Genomic DNA, 17,527 nt, shown 5'->3' with positions numbered 1-17,527 from the left:
TTGAGAATTTACAGTGTATGAAATATTTAAATCTATTTACACTAACAGTTTGCACTCACTTAATATTTAAAATTCAGTATTTAAACTCCCCCTCTGCTAAGCCCTTCGCTCAGACCTCCCGTTCTGCTTTTTCTCTCGATGTTTTTCTTTGGACGGTACCAACTCATGGTACCCACCAACTTCTTTATCAGATATTCAGTGTGACATGTGAGTGGATCACCTACAACTTAGCTGGGCAAGAAATAACACAGTAGTTTATTTTCTTTAAATCAGTTCAATACCAATTCTGAGTGTCCCACCCCTCCTGCCTGATATTCAGCCTTGGTCATTTTGGGGTGAACCCAGGGCATTACAAGGCCAGGATTCCCATGTGGCATCAAGGCATCTGGAGGCCCCCGGTCACGGACACCCGCTGCCCTAAGGTCTCCGTGTCCCTTTCCGCGTGGCCTCAGGGTTCTTGGGCCTCCACTGCATGGTCAGGACTCAGCTTCTCAGAGACGCACAGGTTCTCCTCCTGCCGCCATTCTCTGCAGAACTCTGCTCTCTGCCCTCTCCCCGCTGACCCCTGGGCAACCTCTGTTGAGTCTAGGTTTTTACCAAAGTCAAGACAAGGTTAAGCTGGAGTTACCTTCCCCCAACAAAATCTTTGCAGAGAGGAACCCCAGAGCTGCTTGCAACGGGAAGGATTGTGGGAAAAGACATACAAATAATATCCCGAAGTTTTATCCTGCAATGTAGGTCAAGTGCAGAGGTTTTCCCAGAATGGCAGCAACCCATGCCTGTTAATTACTCCTCAGATGACATTTGAGAACTTCTGAAAAGAGGTCCTTAGCGGCCCACTAATTGCAAAATCATTTCAGGTGATCCTTCCAATTTTGATTTTGATTCCCTGAAAAGGTAAGAATTATTCAGGCATATAACTGAATTTGAGGGAACTGCCTTTCTCTAACATTGAGGATGTCCAAAAGCCAAATACACATAGCTAAAAATATTTTTTAAGTGAGGAAAAAATTCCACCGCTAACTTCCTTTTGCCTTTACGAAGATACTGGAGCTATTCAAAACTCGACCTTATAGTTAGTGCTGGCTGGTTATCATTTATTTTCAGTAGAGGTATTAGGCCAAAACAGAATTTGTTTAGGCCATTTTAACATTCCCAGGTTTGGAGGAAGAGATTGAATGAGGTTGAGGTTAATCTTTCAACCCCTTTTCAGAAGCCAAGAAAAGTAGAGTGCTACACACATATACATGGTGGGCTTGGTTTATGGTTTTAGGGATTTGGGTTATATCTGCCTGGATTCCTTTCAGATGACAGATAGGTGGCAGGGAAACATAGTAAGGAAGTAGTTCTATGGACCATAGGAAACACATATTCATATGTGTAAAGCATTCCTTTATAAAATAAATAACATTGGATTTATTTCATCCTAACATAGCCACTAAGATGCAGAGCCATGCTGTGCTTTTTAAACACAAATAATGGGAGAGCTTTGAAATTCCCAGCGGATTTATCGTAAAGAACATTTATACTTCTCTGTATCGGTTTATTACTTTTTGGAAGTCTATTACTTTTTTACATAAGGAAGAATGAACTGATTGATCGTATCCAGTGTTACCATGAGTGTAAGACATAAGAAGGGAAAGGTTCGCCAGCTAAGGAACAGTGCTCGTTTCTGGCATGAACAGGTGTAGGTCCGCTGAATTCCTGGAGACAAACCCATACGGCAAATATGGGGCAAGGCCACCTTTCCAGTTCTTTAAATTGTCTGTGTGTGCTGTGATCGCTTTCTCTAATGGACAGTTGGTGTTTTCTTTATCGGTTTATGGGTTTATAGCAGGTCTTTCCTGCACTGCCATTTTGATCAGTCACACAATCAACGGAATCAGATCCACAGATTTTTATTTTGTGTCTGAAGTCTCTAAAGTACTAAAGGGATGCTTCATGAAATGAAGGGAAACAGAATTTGAAATAGATTTAGAAGCTCTGGACACATCTGCAAATAGATAATCACCATGCTCAAATTTTCTCTGCTAATACTTGGTAGTTAACATTTGATCCCTATGGTGAGTTATTACAAAGTGGGCTATGATTCACGAAATGCTCTAAGTTCTCTTCTCTTCCGAATATTTACGGCATGGACTTAGATCCTAACTGTGGGACAGAGAAGTCTCCTCCCACACACTCTTTCCTGCAGACTGAGGCTTAGCTGTCACTGTGAGGGAATTTTCTGGAAGGCTTGTACTAGGTGGCAGACGGTGGCAAAAGGAAATGAGTTACTTTGGCACTTGGGGTCATTGAAGAGGCAGGTGCTGTGTGCTTCTCAAAGGATGCTCAGAGCCTACATCTGCATCCCTCGTATGTAGATGACAGGAGCGTGGGGACAGAGTCTCTGAAGCAGAGATACTTGGGAAAGGACAGATACAGGCTCCATTACTATTGCTCCAAATCTAGGTCTCCATACCCACTTCTGCCAAGAAAATCCCCACTCAGCATAATTCTGGCATCACACGGCAAGCATCTGGGGAGTAGTGCTAACAAAGAAACCCGTTCACTCTCTCAAACCTACAACCCAAGGTCCAAGTGCTGAAGCCAATAGGATTGACAGGTGTCCTGCGTGGCTGAAACGGGGAACCCGCTAGGTTCCATGTGTTCAGTGGGCAGCCCTGAGGCTGGCAGAAATGAGCGAGACCTGTCACAGCAGCGGGAAAGTCCCATGGGAGTCCAGGGTCCTCAGCGTCAAGGCTAGAGTGTCTTCCAGCTCAGCTCAGCTCAGCTCTTGATCAGCGACCCCAGCTGTCCTGGTCTTCAGTCAGGTGTCAGCTCCATCGTCAGGGAGGCCCAAAGCCCCAGGGTGCCCAGAGGGTGGAGGCCACAGAGGCAGCTGTGGGCAACTGGACTTCCATCCCTCGCGAGGATGGTCCGCGTGGCCCTTCAGCTCCTGCCTGCAGTGCTCGGCCACCAGACACCTCACACGCCGCCCTGATGTCTTTGTTCACTGCGCGAATCCGCAGAACCACCGGGGCAGGTGGAGTCTTCTCCCCACTGAGAGTTAGACGCAGGAAAATGCCTGATTGACTGGGCACCTTCCAGGCTGCAGAAAAGCTTCTGTTTCTAGTCTCAGTCTGGATTTGTGCTCATCAGAGCCAAATATGAAAGGTTAGGGAGAAGAAAGATGGATGCTGTCCTGCAGGTGTGGACGCCCACGGCAAGCCCCGCCCACACTCCAGGCACTTAGAAGCCCTGCCCGTGACTGGAGATCAGGGAGTTCCTTTTCTGAAGCCCCATTTGAATGATTCCTCTTTTCCCTTCAGTTAAGTTGGCTTTTTTTCTAGTCATGCATTCATTAACATGCAGGTGTGGAATTTAGAGATGTTTGTGTTTCTTTCTCTCTCTCCTTTAAGAAAATAATTCCATGAACCTGGTGCTAACTGAATATTAAACTAGAAAAGTCAATTGGGTTTTATACACACCGTGGTACTTTTCACAAACATGTCATGAAGTTGCACTTGGAGTCTGTCACCTAGAGCATCCTGTGTGTTTTAATGATGCGTCTGGCTCAGCGTCTCCTCTCCTGGGACAAAAGACCAGGAAAGCCAGGATTTCCTCACTCTTGGGTCCCCATGGCCTGGAATGTGCTAAACATTGAAGAAATAGTTGTGAGTTTTTAATGAAAACAATGAACAAACGGGTTAATTAGTAAGGGATGTTTTCCTCTCTGAGCTGCCCTCAGGTGGTAGCGCTGTTCCCAGTGCAGGTGGTTTTGACTCTGTGATTGATGTTACGAGTTTAGAGCTGAGAATAAAACTTTTCATGTAACGTTGACAGCACACTGCAGTCACCAGCAAACACCCAGGGACGCACGGATCAGCAAACCAGCCCTTTGTGGGGACTCATTTAGAATCTCTTTGTGCTTCATTACAGACTCTGCGTCATCTGTTTTCCAGCTCCAGGTGTCAGAGTCAGGTTTTCTTTTTAATAAAGAATATCGTGGGAGGTGGAGCCCAGGAATGGAAGGCAGCTGGCAGACCGACACGTTGCCAGCAGTTTCTGAAAAGCACAGTAAATGGCCACTTTGGTCCATGTCTCATCTCCTCCCTGTTTTATCTCAGGGCCGGGCTCGGGGATGACTCACTGTGCAGTCTCCATGCCAACCTCTCCTCTCAATGCACCCTCTCCTGCAGGCCAGGGAGGGACACGATTTCCTGGAGATCGGAGGCTGCAGTGAGCCCTTCACGCTGTTAGAGGCCTCTGGTTTTCAGGGTCCCATTATTAATGGGGAATTCAGAGCAGATATAGCTCCATGGCCAGGACGAAGCAGGAGTTCACAGACACGTTGTCTTTGCACAGTATTTGTCCTTGTGCTGGGTCTGCAAGCTTCGTAAGGGAGTTGGATCCATCCTTTGCAGAAGGTGAGCGGGGCCTGGAGCCCCATGGCCGCTGACGGCCGTCTCACTGCGTCCAGGCAGAGCCGCTACACCCCATCCCACGCCCCTAGTGGCTGCCAGCATCCTGGCCGCACGAGCTGTTCGTGCTCAAACTGTTAGTGGTTACTGATTCAAGCAGGCTCAGAAAGGCCACCGGGAAGCCCCCAGCCGGGAGCTCTGATTTATTGGCACAGCTGACTGCTTGATCTCAACGCGGCACACACAGAAGATGCCTCTGACGCTTGTCCTGTGCGTCAGGATCGATGACTGTGTATCTGTTTCTACTGCAGTCACCTTGAGATTGTGACTACGTTGTCCGTATTAGAGGTTTGGGGGGGTCTTCCAACCTTCTTACGGAACTTTCCGGGAGAAGTAGACAGTATTTAGGATGTATTCATTAGACGCTGAGCATCAGTAGGTGTAAATAGCTCAGAAGTTATGGGTTGATTTTACCCTTGAAAGTAGCATCAGCTTTATCATTTTATTTATTTTTTCATTGGAAGGTCGTTTTCTTTCCTTGAGTCAAGAGACAGTAGTGTAGTAACTCTGGATACTTTAACTCCAGTGGGTCACAGCTACATACTCCTTATTTGCCATGAGCAGACATGAAAATCGGTGATTTCACCATCAAACAAAACCCCACCCAAGAATTACCCCCTCCCACATCTTGGTGGTAAAAATACAATTCTGGCACAATTTTAATGTAGACTTTATTCACGATTAAACGTCCCAAGTGAAACAAAGAGCAGCGCACATATTGCTTGTGAGGACAGGACAGCGCCTTCCACTACTTGATCTGCAAATTCTCCACGAACAGATTGACCCAAGTCACCCAGTTGTGTCCCTGTGATTGGTCTGTCAGCTTTTCCACTGAAATAAATCATTCTTTTCAAAAAATTTTTTCATCTAAGTTTAAAGCCTCCCATTCTCAAAAGACGCGGGACACGGTTGTGTCACACTGGACACTTGATTTGGGCGGGGGGGGGGGAGAGACACCCTCTGCTACCCGTACGTTTTCATCGTTTTGTCTTGTTATCTGATCTCTGTAAGCTCAGCGCTTACCGTCATTATAATCAATTCCCTGTTGTGTTACCGTTTTGTTTACTGCCTGGGCCCTTGAACACTCAGAATTCTGTACTTAGAAACTTATCTGATTCTTCACATCCTTAAAAGTTGGCTCATTCTCAGTTTTTTTTTCAGAAAATCCAAGTTCTTCTTGTGCAAAGTGAGTTTTAAATATTTAAAATGAAAACAGGAAGTGCCTCAAACCGTGAAACAGCTGTCATCACTTCATTTTACTGTCTGCAAGATGTTAGATGCTGGTTAGACTATAATTTCTTGCCAATTAACACATCCGAGGTAGATGTCTGTGCCACCAGCCCATCAATGTTGCCCCAGAACTTGGGGGACCCAGGCAAGTTTTTGTAACTTTAGGGAAACCACTGTGTGCACCCCGGTGGGATAAGACTTCTGTGTCCTGTTTGATCTACGCTTATGTTTTGAGACTAACATTAATTAAAGTGTCAAAATAGCTTTAATGTTTTATGTCGAATCTTTGCCTTTGGTTTGGTTTCTCCAGTATCCAGACTCTCATTAGACATTCATGGGCTTGATGACTGTAATTCCTTTTATGCTGTTATCTTTGAAGTTCTAATTAAGAGTGCAGTGAATTTAAGTGTCGCTGTTACATTCATATAGAACGGCGATGCCTGACTTTCGAAAAATATTTTATCTTGATTACGTATTTATATGACAGAATGCTAATTTTTAAATTTCCTTTTTGGCTTGCAAATGACTTGTAAGGACTGAATTCAGAAATGGTGTCCAGAATTCCAGGTGTGGAGGGATAACTAGGCACGCATTTAAAGTAACGATGTATTCACATTTGAGATTACTCAGAGCCATGTGGAAGTATAGACTGAGCAGCAGTGTATCTCATCCCATTCAAGTTAGTTTACCTCCAATAAGATGTGTTTCTCCAAATTCTCCGTCAGTAGATTTGCTAACCCAACACTTTGAAGACCTAAAGGGAAGTCCTTATGACCGATGTCCTCTGCTTTATGTCATCTGTTGAACAGATGGGGGCTGCTCATACTGATTCAACTTTGCCTGGAGAAAACCTCTAGACCAGCACCGTCCAGCAATGAGAATGTTCTCTGGCCTCTGTCCAGTACTGTCCCCATTGGCTGTTCGTGACTCTTGAGCAGTTGAAATGCAGCTCAAATGCCGAGGAACTGATGTTTAAGTGGAGTTGAGGTGTTCAGATATTTCAGAAGTTTAGGTCATTTAAATTTGGCTCCGGGCTATGCTATTGGACAAAGCCGTCTGGAATGCGGCCCTTCTCACGCAATCAGGATAAATCATCTACGAGATTTTGGGCACAGTTCACTTGGCCAGCAGGGTCAGCTGCAGCCTCTCCCCATCTGCCCAGCTCACACCCTCCTGACCAGGGCTTTGAGCCACTTCTTCAGAAAGGGTCCCAATGAGATTAACTCAATCCCGCATATATATACCGCATATATCTGGGAAAGTACGGTTTTCACCTGCCTCTAACGTGGTTCTCATTCCGCTCTAACAGGGAAGAGAAACATGTCCCTTAAGTATCACTACTATTAGTTTAGTACAATTTTCATAGAAATCTCCCTAAAATGTATTATATGCATGGCTCCTTCCATCTTAAATAGTGTAATTAACCTTTTCTTGGTGGCACAAAGTCTCACATTGGTATCAATAGACTGAGAGAAGGCACGTCACAGAGCCGCTGCTTTCTGTCACCCCCATTATTTTCAGGGTGAGTCTCACCAACTCATCTGATCCCCAAGACATAAGCAGAGTCCAGACTAACTCAGGAAATGGATTAAAACACAAGTGCCTTTTAATCTCTCTCCCTAGAATCAGGAAGCCACTCGAAAATCTCCAGGGATTTTCACAGCATTAGACACATGGTGAAAGAGATCGATGACAGGCTTTTAAACTCAAAAGAATGTTCCTGCCTGGACGCAATTAAAAAATAAGAATAGAGTAGTCAGGCCGTCAGACACCTAAAGATGTTAAGTAATCATTTCATTTTTTACTTCAAAATTTATCTTCGATCACTTTTATTGAAACAAATCTTGGGATGTTTCGAAATCTCTCTGTTGATTCATCTGCTTTTTGAAGCTGTATACACTTTGACAGAATTACATTGCTAAGTTAAAATTAAAATTTTCATTCGTATATAATGTTTGTCTGACCTACATGTAGAAAATGATAGATGATACAGCCTGTAACTAACAATGAGCTCACTCATCATTACCTAAACTGTTCAACTGAATAATCGAATATTTTTCTTGAATGTGTAAAATGTTACCTATAGTGGTTTATTTTAATCCGTGGCAGCAAATTAACATGCTCAAATTAGCATTTTTAGTCCTTTCTTTACTATGTTTCCCAGCTTCTAATTCGAATTCTAAGGAGGCGTTTAAGAATATACAATTCTACTCCATGAGATTGTAGGTACCAACATGTATTGGTCAAAAGAATGGACTTATGAATGAGTACACCGATACACTTTATTTTTCAAAAATTCTGTCACCGTGTTATTTTACTTATCTAAAGTAGTTCGTGTACATTAATTTTTATTTACCCAAGACTGACAACCGACGCTTAATTTTTAAATTATCCAATTCAAAAGCATGCAGTTGACCAAGAATATAAAAGTGTTGCCTTGTCAGCAGTAAACAGCCTCATTCAAAGTCACACGAGGGATCACATCGTGTGCCTATAGGGCCTGAGAGGGTGGCAAAAGGGACATTCAAAATGTGTGTTAAACGCCTGTCTTACGTCTGAAGCTACAAACCCCATTTGGACTTCTGTACTCATGTGTACTAATGGATCTGATATCTGGGTGCCTGGAAATCTTTATGTGTGTTTTCTGAATGTGTTTCTTTAACTTGTGTAAATTTATTCTCAAAACGTTAGGTAGTGCCTATTTATTTCATTATAAATGTATGTGTTGGATTTTCACTGGCGCCATTTCAAGGGGAATCAAGTGACAAGTGATAAATACATTCGGGGGCTTAAAACTGTCCCACCCTTGCACATACTTCCCCCATCGAGAAGATGGTGATTGGATCCCAGGGGGTGGGACATCCTCACGTGTTCAGCCGGAACGGTCCCTGGGCCACTCAGCTAAACGTCGGCCCACATGTCTTCAGGGGAGCCCCACGTTCTGGGGGGACGTCACGTGGTCGTCCCCTGGAACAGATCGTGGAAGCGTGGCAGCCCTGGAACTCCACAGCCAGTGGTGCAAACCAGCCGGCAAGGCTGCCGGGACCCGAGTCTACACTGCCTACCTGAGGACAGCTGCCTCAGAGGATGGCGGGGGATTAGATGCAGGGGTCCCATCCAGAATACCCCAGGGATTAGAGCAGGCTGAGCCGGGTCGAGGTCAGGGAAAGGAGGAAGGAGTCTCTCTAGTCGGCAGCTGGGGGTGTGTTGGGTCCCGTCCTGCCGCTGACTCTCTGGCTGCCCTCAGGAAAATGTTTAAAGATACTGGAACCTCCGTTTTCTCATCTGGGAAATGGAAGAACAAGTGCCATCAACGGGCAAGGTTGCTCTGCAGCTTCCATGAGGCTAAAGGGTGGAGAGCTCAGATGGCCACAGAGACGCTCTCCCAGTTATAGCCGTGCCCCTGGGTGTGCTCCTGGTGGGGTGCACACTGATCGTTCTTCCCCGAGGCTGTGTCTCATAAACACCCCTACGGTGACCTGGTAACAGCCTCCGAAGAAATGAGGTGGCGCCGAGTGCTGGTTGCTGTGGGTGTTTGTCTTTCTATCCATTGGGGAAGGAGCCATGAGCAGCTGTAAGCGACCTCGGCTGTCAGGGCCGCCCTCCCCGAGACCGCGCTCCGCCGCCCCTGCGTGAGCTTTGTTCCCCGTCATCCTCGCGACCGCAGATAAGTGACGTTGTGGCTGCTTCCCTTTTACAGATGAGCAAACTGAGGCTGAGAGAAGGCAGCTTACATCACTTACATCACTTTATGTCTGAAGCAAGGAAGATTTACTGTAGCTCTAAAAGAACCAGAATGGAAATATGGGAGATTTCCCTTTCTTTTTTAAAAATTTATTTATTTTTTATGGAAGTATAGTTAATTTACAATGTTGTGTTGGTTTCATGTGTACAGCAAAGTGATTCAGATATATATACACATATATATTCGTTTTCATATTCTTTTCCATTATAGTTTATTACAAGATATTGAATATAGTTCCCTGTGCTATACAGTAGGACCTGTTGTTTATCTAGTTTATATAGAGTAGTTTGTATGTGATAATCCCAAACTCCTAATCTATCCCTTCCCCTTTGTTAACCATGAGTTTGTTTTCTATGTCTGACTCTGTTTTTGTTTTGTAAATAAGTTCATGGTATCATATTTTAGATTCCATGTATAAGTGATACCATATGATATTTGTCTTTCTCTGTCTGGCTTACTTCATTTAGCATGATAATCTCTAGGTGGCAAGATTTCATTGTTTTTGATGGCCGAGTAATATTCCATTGTATGTATGTACCACATCTTTACCCATTCCTCTGTCGATGGACATTTAGGTTGTTTCCATGTCCTGGCTCTTGTAAATAATGCTGCTCCGAACATAGGGATGCGTGTATCTTTTCAAATTAGAGCTTTTGTCTTTTCTGGGTATGTGTCCAGCAGTGGGATTGCAGGATCATATGGTAGCTCTATTTTTAGTTTTTAAGGAACCTCCACACTGTTCTCCATAGTGGCTGCACCAGTTGACATTCCCACCAACAGTGCAGGCGGGTTCCCTGTTCTCCACGCGCTCTCCAGCCGGTGACTTTCGTGCCCACGGGGAAGAAGCTGCAAACTCCAAGCATCCGGAGTCACAGCATCCACAGGTTGACGGCGTGTTTGGTTTTTTTTTTTTTACCATCTTTATTGGAGTAGAATTTCTTTGCAATGGTGTGTTAGTTTCTGCTTTATAACAAAGTGAATCAGCTATACATATACATATATCCCCATATCTCCTCCCTCTTGAGTCTCCCTCCCACCCTCCCTGTCCCACCCCTCTAGGTGGTCACAGAGCACCGAGCTGATCTCCCTGTGCTATGCGGCTGCTTCCCACTAGCTATCTATTTTACATTTGGTAGTGTATATATGTCCATGCCACTCTCTCACGTCGTCCCAGCTTACCCTTCCCCCTCCCCGTGTCTCAAGTCCATTCTCTATGTCTGTGACAGCATGTTTTTATAAAACATTCACCAGTTAACGTTCTTGAAGAGGCAGGTATTCTTTGCTTTGCAGTTTTCCTCTCTTGGAGCAGTTCCTTAGCCTGGTGATGGGGCCGGGCTCCCTGACTCCTAGGACCTTGTGTCCTAGTGACCTGGGCCCCATGGGAACGATGCCGGGCTTTCAGCAAGCCCGTTCAGTCCTGGGTGTGCTCTGAGGGGGCCTGGCAGGGCCGCGACGGTAGGTGTGCGAGGGAGGTTAAAAGGCTGCGTCGAGCAGGTCTGGCGGTCCCGAGGCTTTGCAGGCTTTAGAGGACAGGACAGAGGGCGGGACCAGGGCAGGAGGGACCGCAGGGTCGGTGGTGGGTGCCTTGTGATTGACTGAACCCGGATGGACAGAGGTCTGCTTAAACCAAAGTGTTTTAGCCACTAGGACAGCACAGGTGGACAGGCCTGCTGAGAGGATGTTGAAGGTGCCCTTAAGAAGCGGACTTGAGGCACAAGGACCCTGGGGTGTGGATGACGTTCCGGGGGAAACAGGAAGAGCCACTCGCAGCCCCACGTCCGGGAGGGCCACTTCCTTCGGCTGGCGACACAGCCTCCGGACTCGGGCTTATTTAGAACAGCAACTAGTGGTAAGTGCTGGAGGTTGGGAGCCTTTCCTTAAACACCGGAATCTCCCACAGTAAAGCCCTGAATAAAGTCAGCTTTCCACAGTTTTCCTCTAGAGCTTGGTGAGTGTCTTTAAAGAGAATGCTTTTAGAGGTTTCTCGGGTGTAAACCATATTCAAAGCCCATTTTTCTAATAATCGTGTGCCCCCCTGTGCTTCCTACCCTTCAGCGCCTCTTTCCCGTGCATCCTTTCGAAAATGTGTGCATTTCATAAATTTTCATGCGAAGTTGTTATGTCTTAAGATCATCCTGACATGACAAACTCATTTTGTTTTATTTGCCTGTGTTCATCTGGGATGACATTTGAGGCTTTATTTCTTGGGAAAATCCATTCACGCAGATTTAAAAATCACTGGCGCAGAGGGTAAAGGTTAGGAATGTTGGTTGAAGTCCCCACAAACAGGAGAGGAAATGGTGCATTTCCACACCGCAGCAGGATGGTGATCTCCGGGCACAGTGTCTGGAGGCCCTGAAAGGAAACAGCTGCTCCGTCTGCCCTCACGGACGAGGCTCGGCCCTCCCAGGCCGTCCTCCTGGGCACGTCTGGTCCCCAGGCCAACAGCCCCCGACGCCTGCACCCTGCGTGGGTGTGCATGCTTTGCGTGGTGATGAGGGTGCCCGGGTCCCTCTCGGAAACACTTCGGCCAATCCTTCCTTCCAGGTAAAGAAACACGACCAGCACCTATGGAAAACCCATTCCTTCAGAGCAGATGTGATATATTCCTGCTGTGAAAATTGGTAACACCCAGAGCCCAGCAAATATATCTGATGAATTTTGGGTGCCTTCTAAGAGGCATTTAATATCATTTCATGTCGAATTGCACTTATTTTCTTTGGGGGGTTTACTGTCAGCGTCATGTGTAGAACTCCAGTGTGTGCAGGGCTCAGAGGAGGCGAAGTGGTGGTTATGAACCAGGTAGACGTGGAGACCCGGGTCCCTTCTCAGTTGCCTCCTACGGTTTGTACCCAGGGAGCGTGTACTTATGGAGAGCAAAGAGCTTTCTGATACTGTGTGTTTTCCTCCGTGATTAAAAGAATACCTGTTCATCAGAAGCGTTAGTAGGAATGATGCCCGTGGTTAAAATGTGCGTCTCACCTTTCTTCATTCACAGGTTTTCTTTACAATATATTCCATCTTAGGCTGGATAGAATCGAGTAGGCCCCGCTTTTTTAACTTGGAGTTATAAGCATCTCGCCTGCTACCATGACCGGCGTGTAGACGATGGTGTGGCTTCCTCCTGCCCTGCTGAGTCAGACGTTACTTATTCTGCTGGATTTGGGGGTGTTTTTATAATCTTTCGCGGTTATACACACATCCCTGTCGACTCTCTCTGAGCATAAAGGGTTTTCCCCACAGTCCGCCTCATTTTGCTAGGCTAGACGTCGGGGAGAGACCTGCCCAGTGGCCAAGGGAGGGCTCGGTCGTGGACCAGATTCCCTGCGGGCGGCGGGGCCCCGGCCCCGCTGACGGGCCTCTGTCTCTCTTCCAGCCGTGTCCTACACCAACTACAAAAAGACGCCACCGCCCGTCCCCCCCCGCGCCACCTCCAAGCCTCTGATCTCGGTGACGGCGCAGAGCAGCACCGAGTCCACGCAGGACGCCTACCAGGACGGCCGCGCCCAGAGGATGGCCCCGTGGCCCCAGGACGGCCGCGGCCTCTACAACTCCACGGACAGTCTGGACAGCAACAAGGCCATGAGCCTGGCCCTGGAGACGGCCGCGGCCCAGCGCCATGCCGCCGAGGGCCAGGGCGGCTCGGCGCGGACCAGTGACAAGGCCACCCTCGTGTCCAAGGCCGAGAGCTTCCTCCAGAGCCGGCGCTCCTCCATCGGGGTCCAGGTACCTCCCGCGTGCCCCCCACGGTGACACAGACCAAGCACTGCTGGCCTTGGCCCGGGCCCTCGCAGGGACCCCGCGGGGGCCAGAGGATCCAGAGCCGGGGCCCGGCCTTCAGGGGAGGCCGGCCTGTGGGTGCAGCGGGCGGGATGCCCCGGCCAGGCCCACCCGCCACCCAGAGGGCCCCCCCCAGGCATTTCCAGGGGCTGCCAGCTGCTTGGAGAGTATGGAAATAGGTTATTCTGACACTTAAGAAGGAGGTTTTGTGGTTGAAACCTGATTTTTAGTCTTGTGGCCGAGCAGTAGAGTGGGGAGGAAGGGCGTTGGGACCAAAGGTGAATGACAGGGAAGGGCTGCTTGTACGAAAAAGGGGCTCACAGCCACTCGAGGTGACCCCGAAAGTCCCCGCGCCGACCCCAGGACGCTGGTGGGTTAGCTCTGGTTCACTGTGTTCTGAGCACTGAGGGCCGAGCCACCTCCGCTCAGGCCGCAGAGGCTGCCCCTGCGCCAGCTCCCACCACCGCGTCCACTCGGGCGCAGGGGCGGGGAAGGCACCTGGCTAGGAAGAGCACCATCCAACTCCTGCCCCAACCCGGGGACGGCCCAGGACAGGCCTCGCGCGGACCACGTTTCCCAAGATTTCTGCTGTGACTCCCTGCAAGAGGTGGTGTCGGCCAGCCAGGCAGGTTCCCCGTGGCGTCCTCGGCGAGCACGGGCGCCTCCACCAGCCCAAGTCCAGCCGAGGGCTTCCCTGGCGCCAGGGAGGAGGGCCTGCGAGCTCAGCAGGTGTGAGGGGGAGCCGTGTCCTGGGCGTCGGGGGCCGGGGGACGCAGGCTGGGGAGACTGCCCGCTGGTCTGGGTCCTCTGAACCCGTTCTCCACACTGTGGCTTCGTTGTTTTGTTTAGGATTCTGAATTCCCAGAGCATCAGCCATACCCAAGGTCAGATGTAAGTACCAAAATATACTCCAAAGCCAAGTACGCATGAATTTTATTTTTTCTCCCTTTTTGGATTATTCATACAACTGCTTATGTCACCTCTCTCTGTCCTGATTCTATATGCCAGGCTCTATGCTAGGTGCTCCCATATTACTGCAGGGAACCCTTGCATCCCGTGATGACACAGAATCAGCCCCACTCTGATGAGGACGAAACTGGGGCTCAAACGGGCAGGCGACTTGCTGCAGCCGAGGCCTGGCCAGGCGGGGGGTACTGGTACGGGGTCAGCTGGCGTTCACTCGGGGGTCGCTCTGCCGTTAGACTCACGTCTCCAGACGAGACTTGTGAGGCCTCCAAGCTCAGGAGGCCAAGGTCACCTTCCTGGGCGCGTGTGCCCCCCGGTCTGCCCACCCGCCCCCTCCCACAGGGGCGCGGCCCACCCAGCCACAAACAAGGCTGGAGTGTCGACTTCCAAACACGAGGAGTTGCTAACTTACCCGAAAATAGCGGGAACTTTCCAGGTAATTCAGATAATTTCAGGTAATTCCAGACGCCCATAAAGCGAGTTTATCCGGCCACCACTTCCTGCCTGCAAGTCACCCCAGGAGCCACCCCCCCCCACGCCCCATTCTGCTTCCGGCCGCAGTGCCTCTCCCCAGAAGGTCCCCCGCTCTGCCCAGGCCACCCTCCCTACCAGCCTCGCCGGACCCGCCCCCAGCTGCGCATCGCGTGCCGGCCGGGCGCACCTGCCGCCTCTTGGTACCCAGCGCCTAGCACAGCGCCTGGCACATAGCGAGCTCTCGGTCAGTGTCGGTGGGCGAGTGTGGGCAAGCGTGCGAATGCAGGGGTTCCGCTTTCCTCCTGGTGGCATGTCACAGCACGATGCGAGCTTGTCACCTCGCGGTGGCCAAGGGAAGTGAGCTGGAAGCCAAAGAAGATGTCGTCCAAGAAACTCGAGTGTCAGGATAATTGGGAGATAGATGGGTGTGGGGCGCCAGCTCGAGGGCACAGGGGGGAAGAGGGATGAAGTGAAGACCGAGCCGATGGAAGCACCACCCCTAGATGCCTAGAAAGCTCTAGAAGACTGCTCGAGGGCGTCAGGATGGGCAGGGCACAAAGTAGAGGTGACGCTGAGGGCGAAGAAGGGGGCTGGCTTGGGGCCACGTGTGGATCTGCTGAGTCTGCGTCCCAGCCCCGCCCCGAGCTGCCCTCATCCTCACGGTAGCCCCACGGGCCAGCTGGAGCCACATCCCTGTCAGGGACGGGGAGCCCGAGGCTGGGAGTGAGTGACTTGCCTACAGGTCGACAGCCACAGGGGGCGGATGGGACCCCAGCCTGCAGTCTCCTGCTGCACACAGAAGGGGAAGAAATGAGGGTCCTGCGGTGACACCCCCCCGGGAGCCTGCTGTGGTTCTCACCCCATGACCCCTCGTGGAGGGCGGCAACGCCCCCGGCCCCATCACGCTGTCCTCAGCTTGCAGGGCAGGGTGGCTGGTGTTCTGCGAGCCCGTCCAGCGCTGGGGGGCGGGTTCCCGCCTGGCCTGCCAGAACCAGGACCTGACGGGTTCCCAGAACCACAGCTGTCGGGGAAACTTAGACAGTGCAGAGTCTTTTCATTGTACAGACACTGTCCTTCCCACCGAGCAGAGTGCGCCCTCCTGCCTGCACCTTCCCTGGAGCCCGGGCCCAGGATGAGCACTGATGTGTAGGGTCCTCAGGGGCTCAGCTCAGGGCTCCTCTCGTGACATCCTGCCCCAGGCCCTGCAGGTGTGCGCTACACCTGGGTCCCTCCTGGTGACATATGCCGGCCAGCACACCTGTCTTCTCACCTGGAGCCCACACCTGGCCCTACCTCACTTTTCCTCACGATGGTGGTGACATTTAGCTATTTTCTTTGTGCTCACTTTTGTTTTTATCTGTGGTTTGTCTGTTATTGCAGTTTCTACTTGTGTGTGTGTGTGTGTGTGTGTGTGTGCGCGTGTGTGTGCGTGTGAAACTGTAGAACACGTTTACTGTTCCCAGACCCTGTGATGTGGTTTAATGTCAGGGATCCTTCAATCCCGTCTGCCTCAGTCACCCCATCTCTAAAATGGGAGCGATTCCCACTCTGCGGTGTCACCAGCTGGCTACTGGGTTTAAACGTCCTCTCTGTGGTGATGCTGATTTACCTTGACCCAGGACGCCCTCGGAGTCCCAGCCGTTTCATGTTTCCAGCAAGCCTTCCCTCCCCCCCCCCCCGCCCACCTTCCTAACTGCTTCTGCTGGGGCTGCAAGCATCTCACAGAGCAGGGCTGGCAAATCATATTTAACTGTTGGACTTGTAATAAGTCCCTGAGGGAACTCCGGGGACTTTGTATGGGAAGCAATGTACCCGCTTTGCTCTGTGTGAAGTTTTGAAGGCAGAGCCTAAAATAAGCTCAGCTTAGAGCAAAAACTTGAGATTGGAGCTCCAGCAAATATCCTGGTAACAGCTTGCTTCTCTCTGGTGCTTCCAACTACCGGCGATCAGCCTTCACCTCCCAAAAACGCGGGCCACGCGCACACGTGCACAGTCACACGTGTGCACTCACGTGTACATGCGTGCGCTGCACACATGCGTGCAGGCATGTACACGCACACACGTGTGCACTCACACACACACCGGCCACACCAAACTCCTTGTTCCCTAACTGGCCTGTGCGGGACCGCCCTCCTGGCCCGGAGCTCAGCATGCGTCCCTCCACTGGGCCCGGGGAGAGTGAGGCGGGGGCTTCTGGACCCCGGCGCCCACCACTCCCTGCAGTGCTGGGGTGGCCCTCTCCCCTTTCATCAGTGAGCACCTCCAGTACAGCGTTTGCTTCACAGACAGTTCGCTTAAAATACAGGGATTTTGCTGATTTCATCTTTCTTCTCAATGCCTGGAACACCGTGGATCTTGTAAAAAAATGAATGTACGCATATATTTCTCCAAACCTTTAGAATCCTTTTACCCTCCTAGGCAGGATTTTCTCTCGGGAAAAGATCCCTTTGATTTCCTTTCCACCGTGCGAAACAGTAATTCATTTTCTTTGTCCCAAATTTACTTTTTTTCCCCATCTACATAGAGCTGTCCCAGGATTTCTGAAATGATAAATATTTAGCTCATCCTGGCCTTGTACCACTGGATCATATCCCCCTTCACCTTTACCTTCTGAAAAGTAGAGCTGTCTTCATGTGTTTCTGACAAAGGCTTCATATGACAAACACTGTAAAATCTAAAAAATTCATTAAATATAAACTCCTTGAATTTAATACTTTATTGTTAATATAGCTGATGATCTTAAAAGCGGGCGTGAGAGGGCAGAGCATTAGATGTGCTGTGGAGAAACTGAGCTGAATCTGGCTCCACCCAAAGAGTCTTAACGTCAATCAGACCAGGTGCCCAGCGCTTCCCTCGCTTTTGAGAGTGG

General features: G+C 49.6%; 1 protein-coding gene across 1 annotated transcript in view; it reads left to right on the top strand.

The window, feature by feature from the left end:
• DLGAP2 (DLG associated protein 2) overlaps positions 1-17,527 on the top strand; it is a 96,262-nt gene that overhangs the window by 56,137 nt on the left and 22,598 nt on the right. Inside the window, exons 5-6 of the mRNA XM_030762544.2 lie at positions 12,815-13,164; positions 14,068-14,109. Of these exons, the coding sequence (XP_030618404.2) occupies positions 12,815-13,164; positions 14,068-14,109 (392 nt within the window). The remainder of the gene's footprint in view (positions 1-12,814; positions 13,165-14,067; positions 14,110-17,527) is intronic.

This window comes from Delphinapterus leucas, chromosome 21, assembly GCF_059928025.1.
Source record: "Delphinapterus leucas isolate spDelLeu-1000000601 "Yukka" chromosome 21, BTC_Dleu_Yukka2, whole genome shotgun sequence".
NCBI lineage: Eukaryota > Metazoa > Chordata > Mammalia > Artiodactyla > Monodontidae > Delphinapterus > Delphinapterus leucas.
This window is presented reverse-complemented; position numbering and strand designations above follow the sequence as displayed.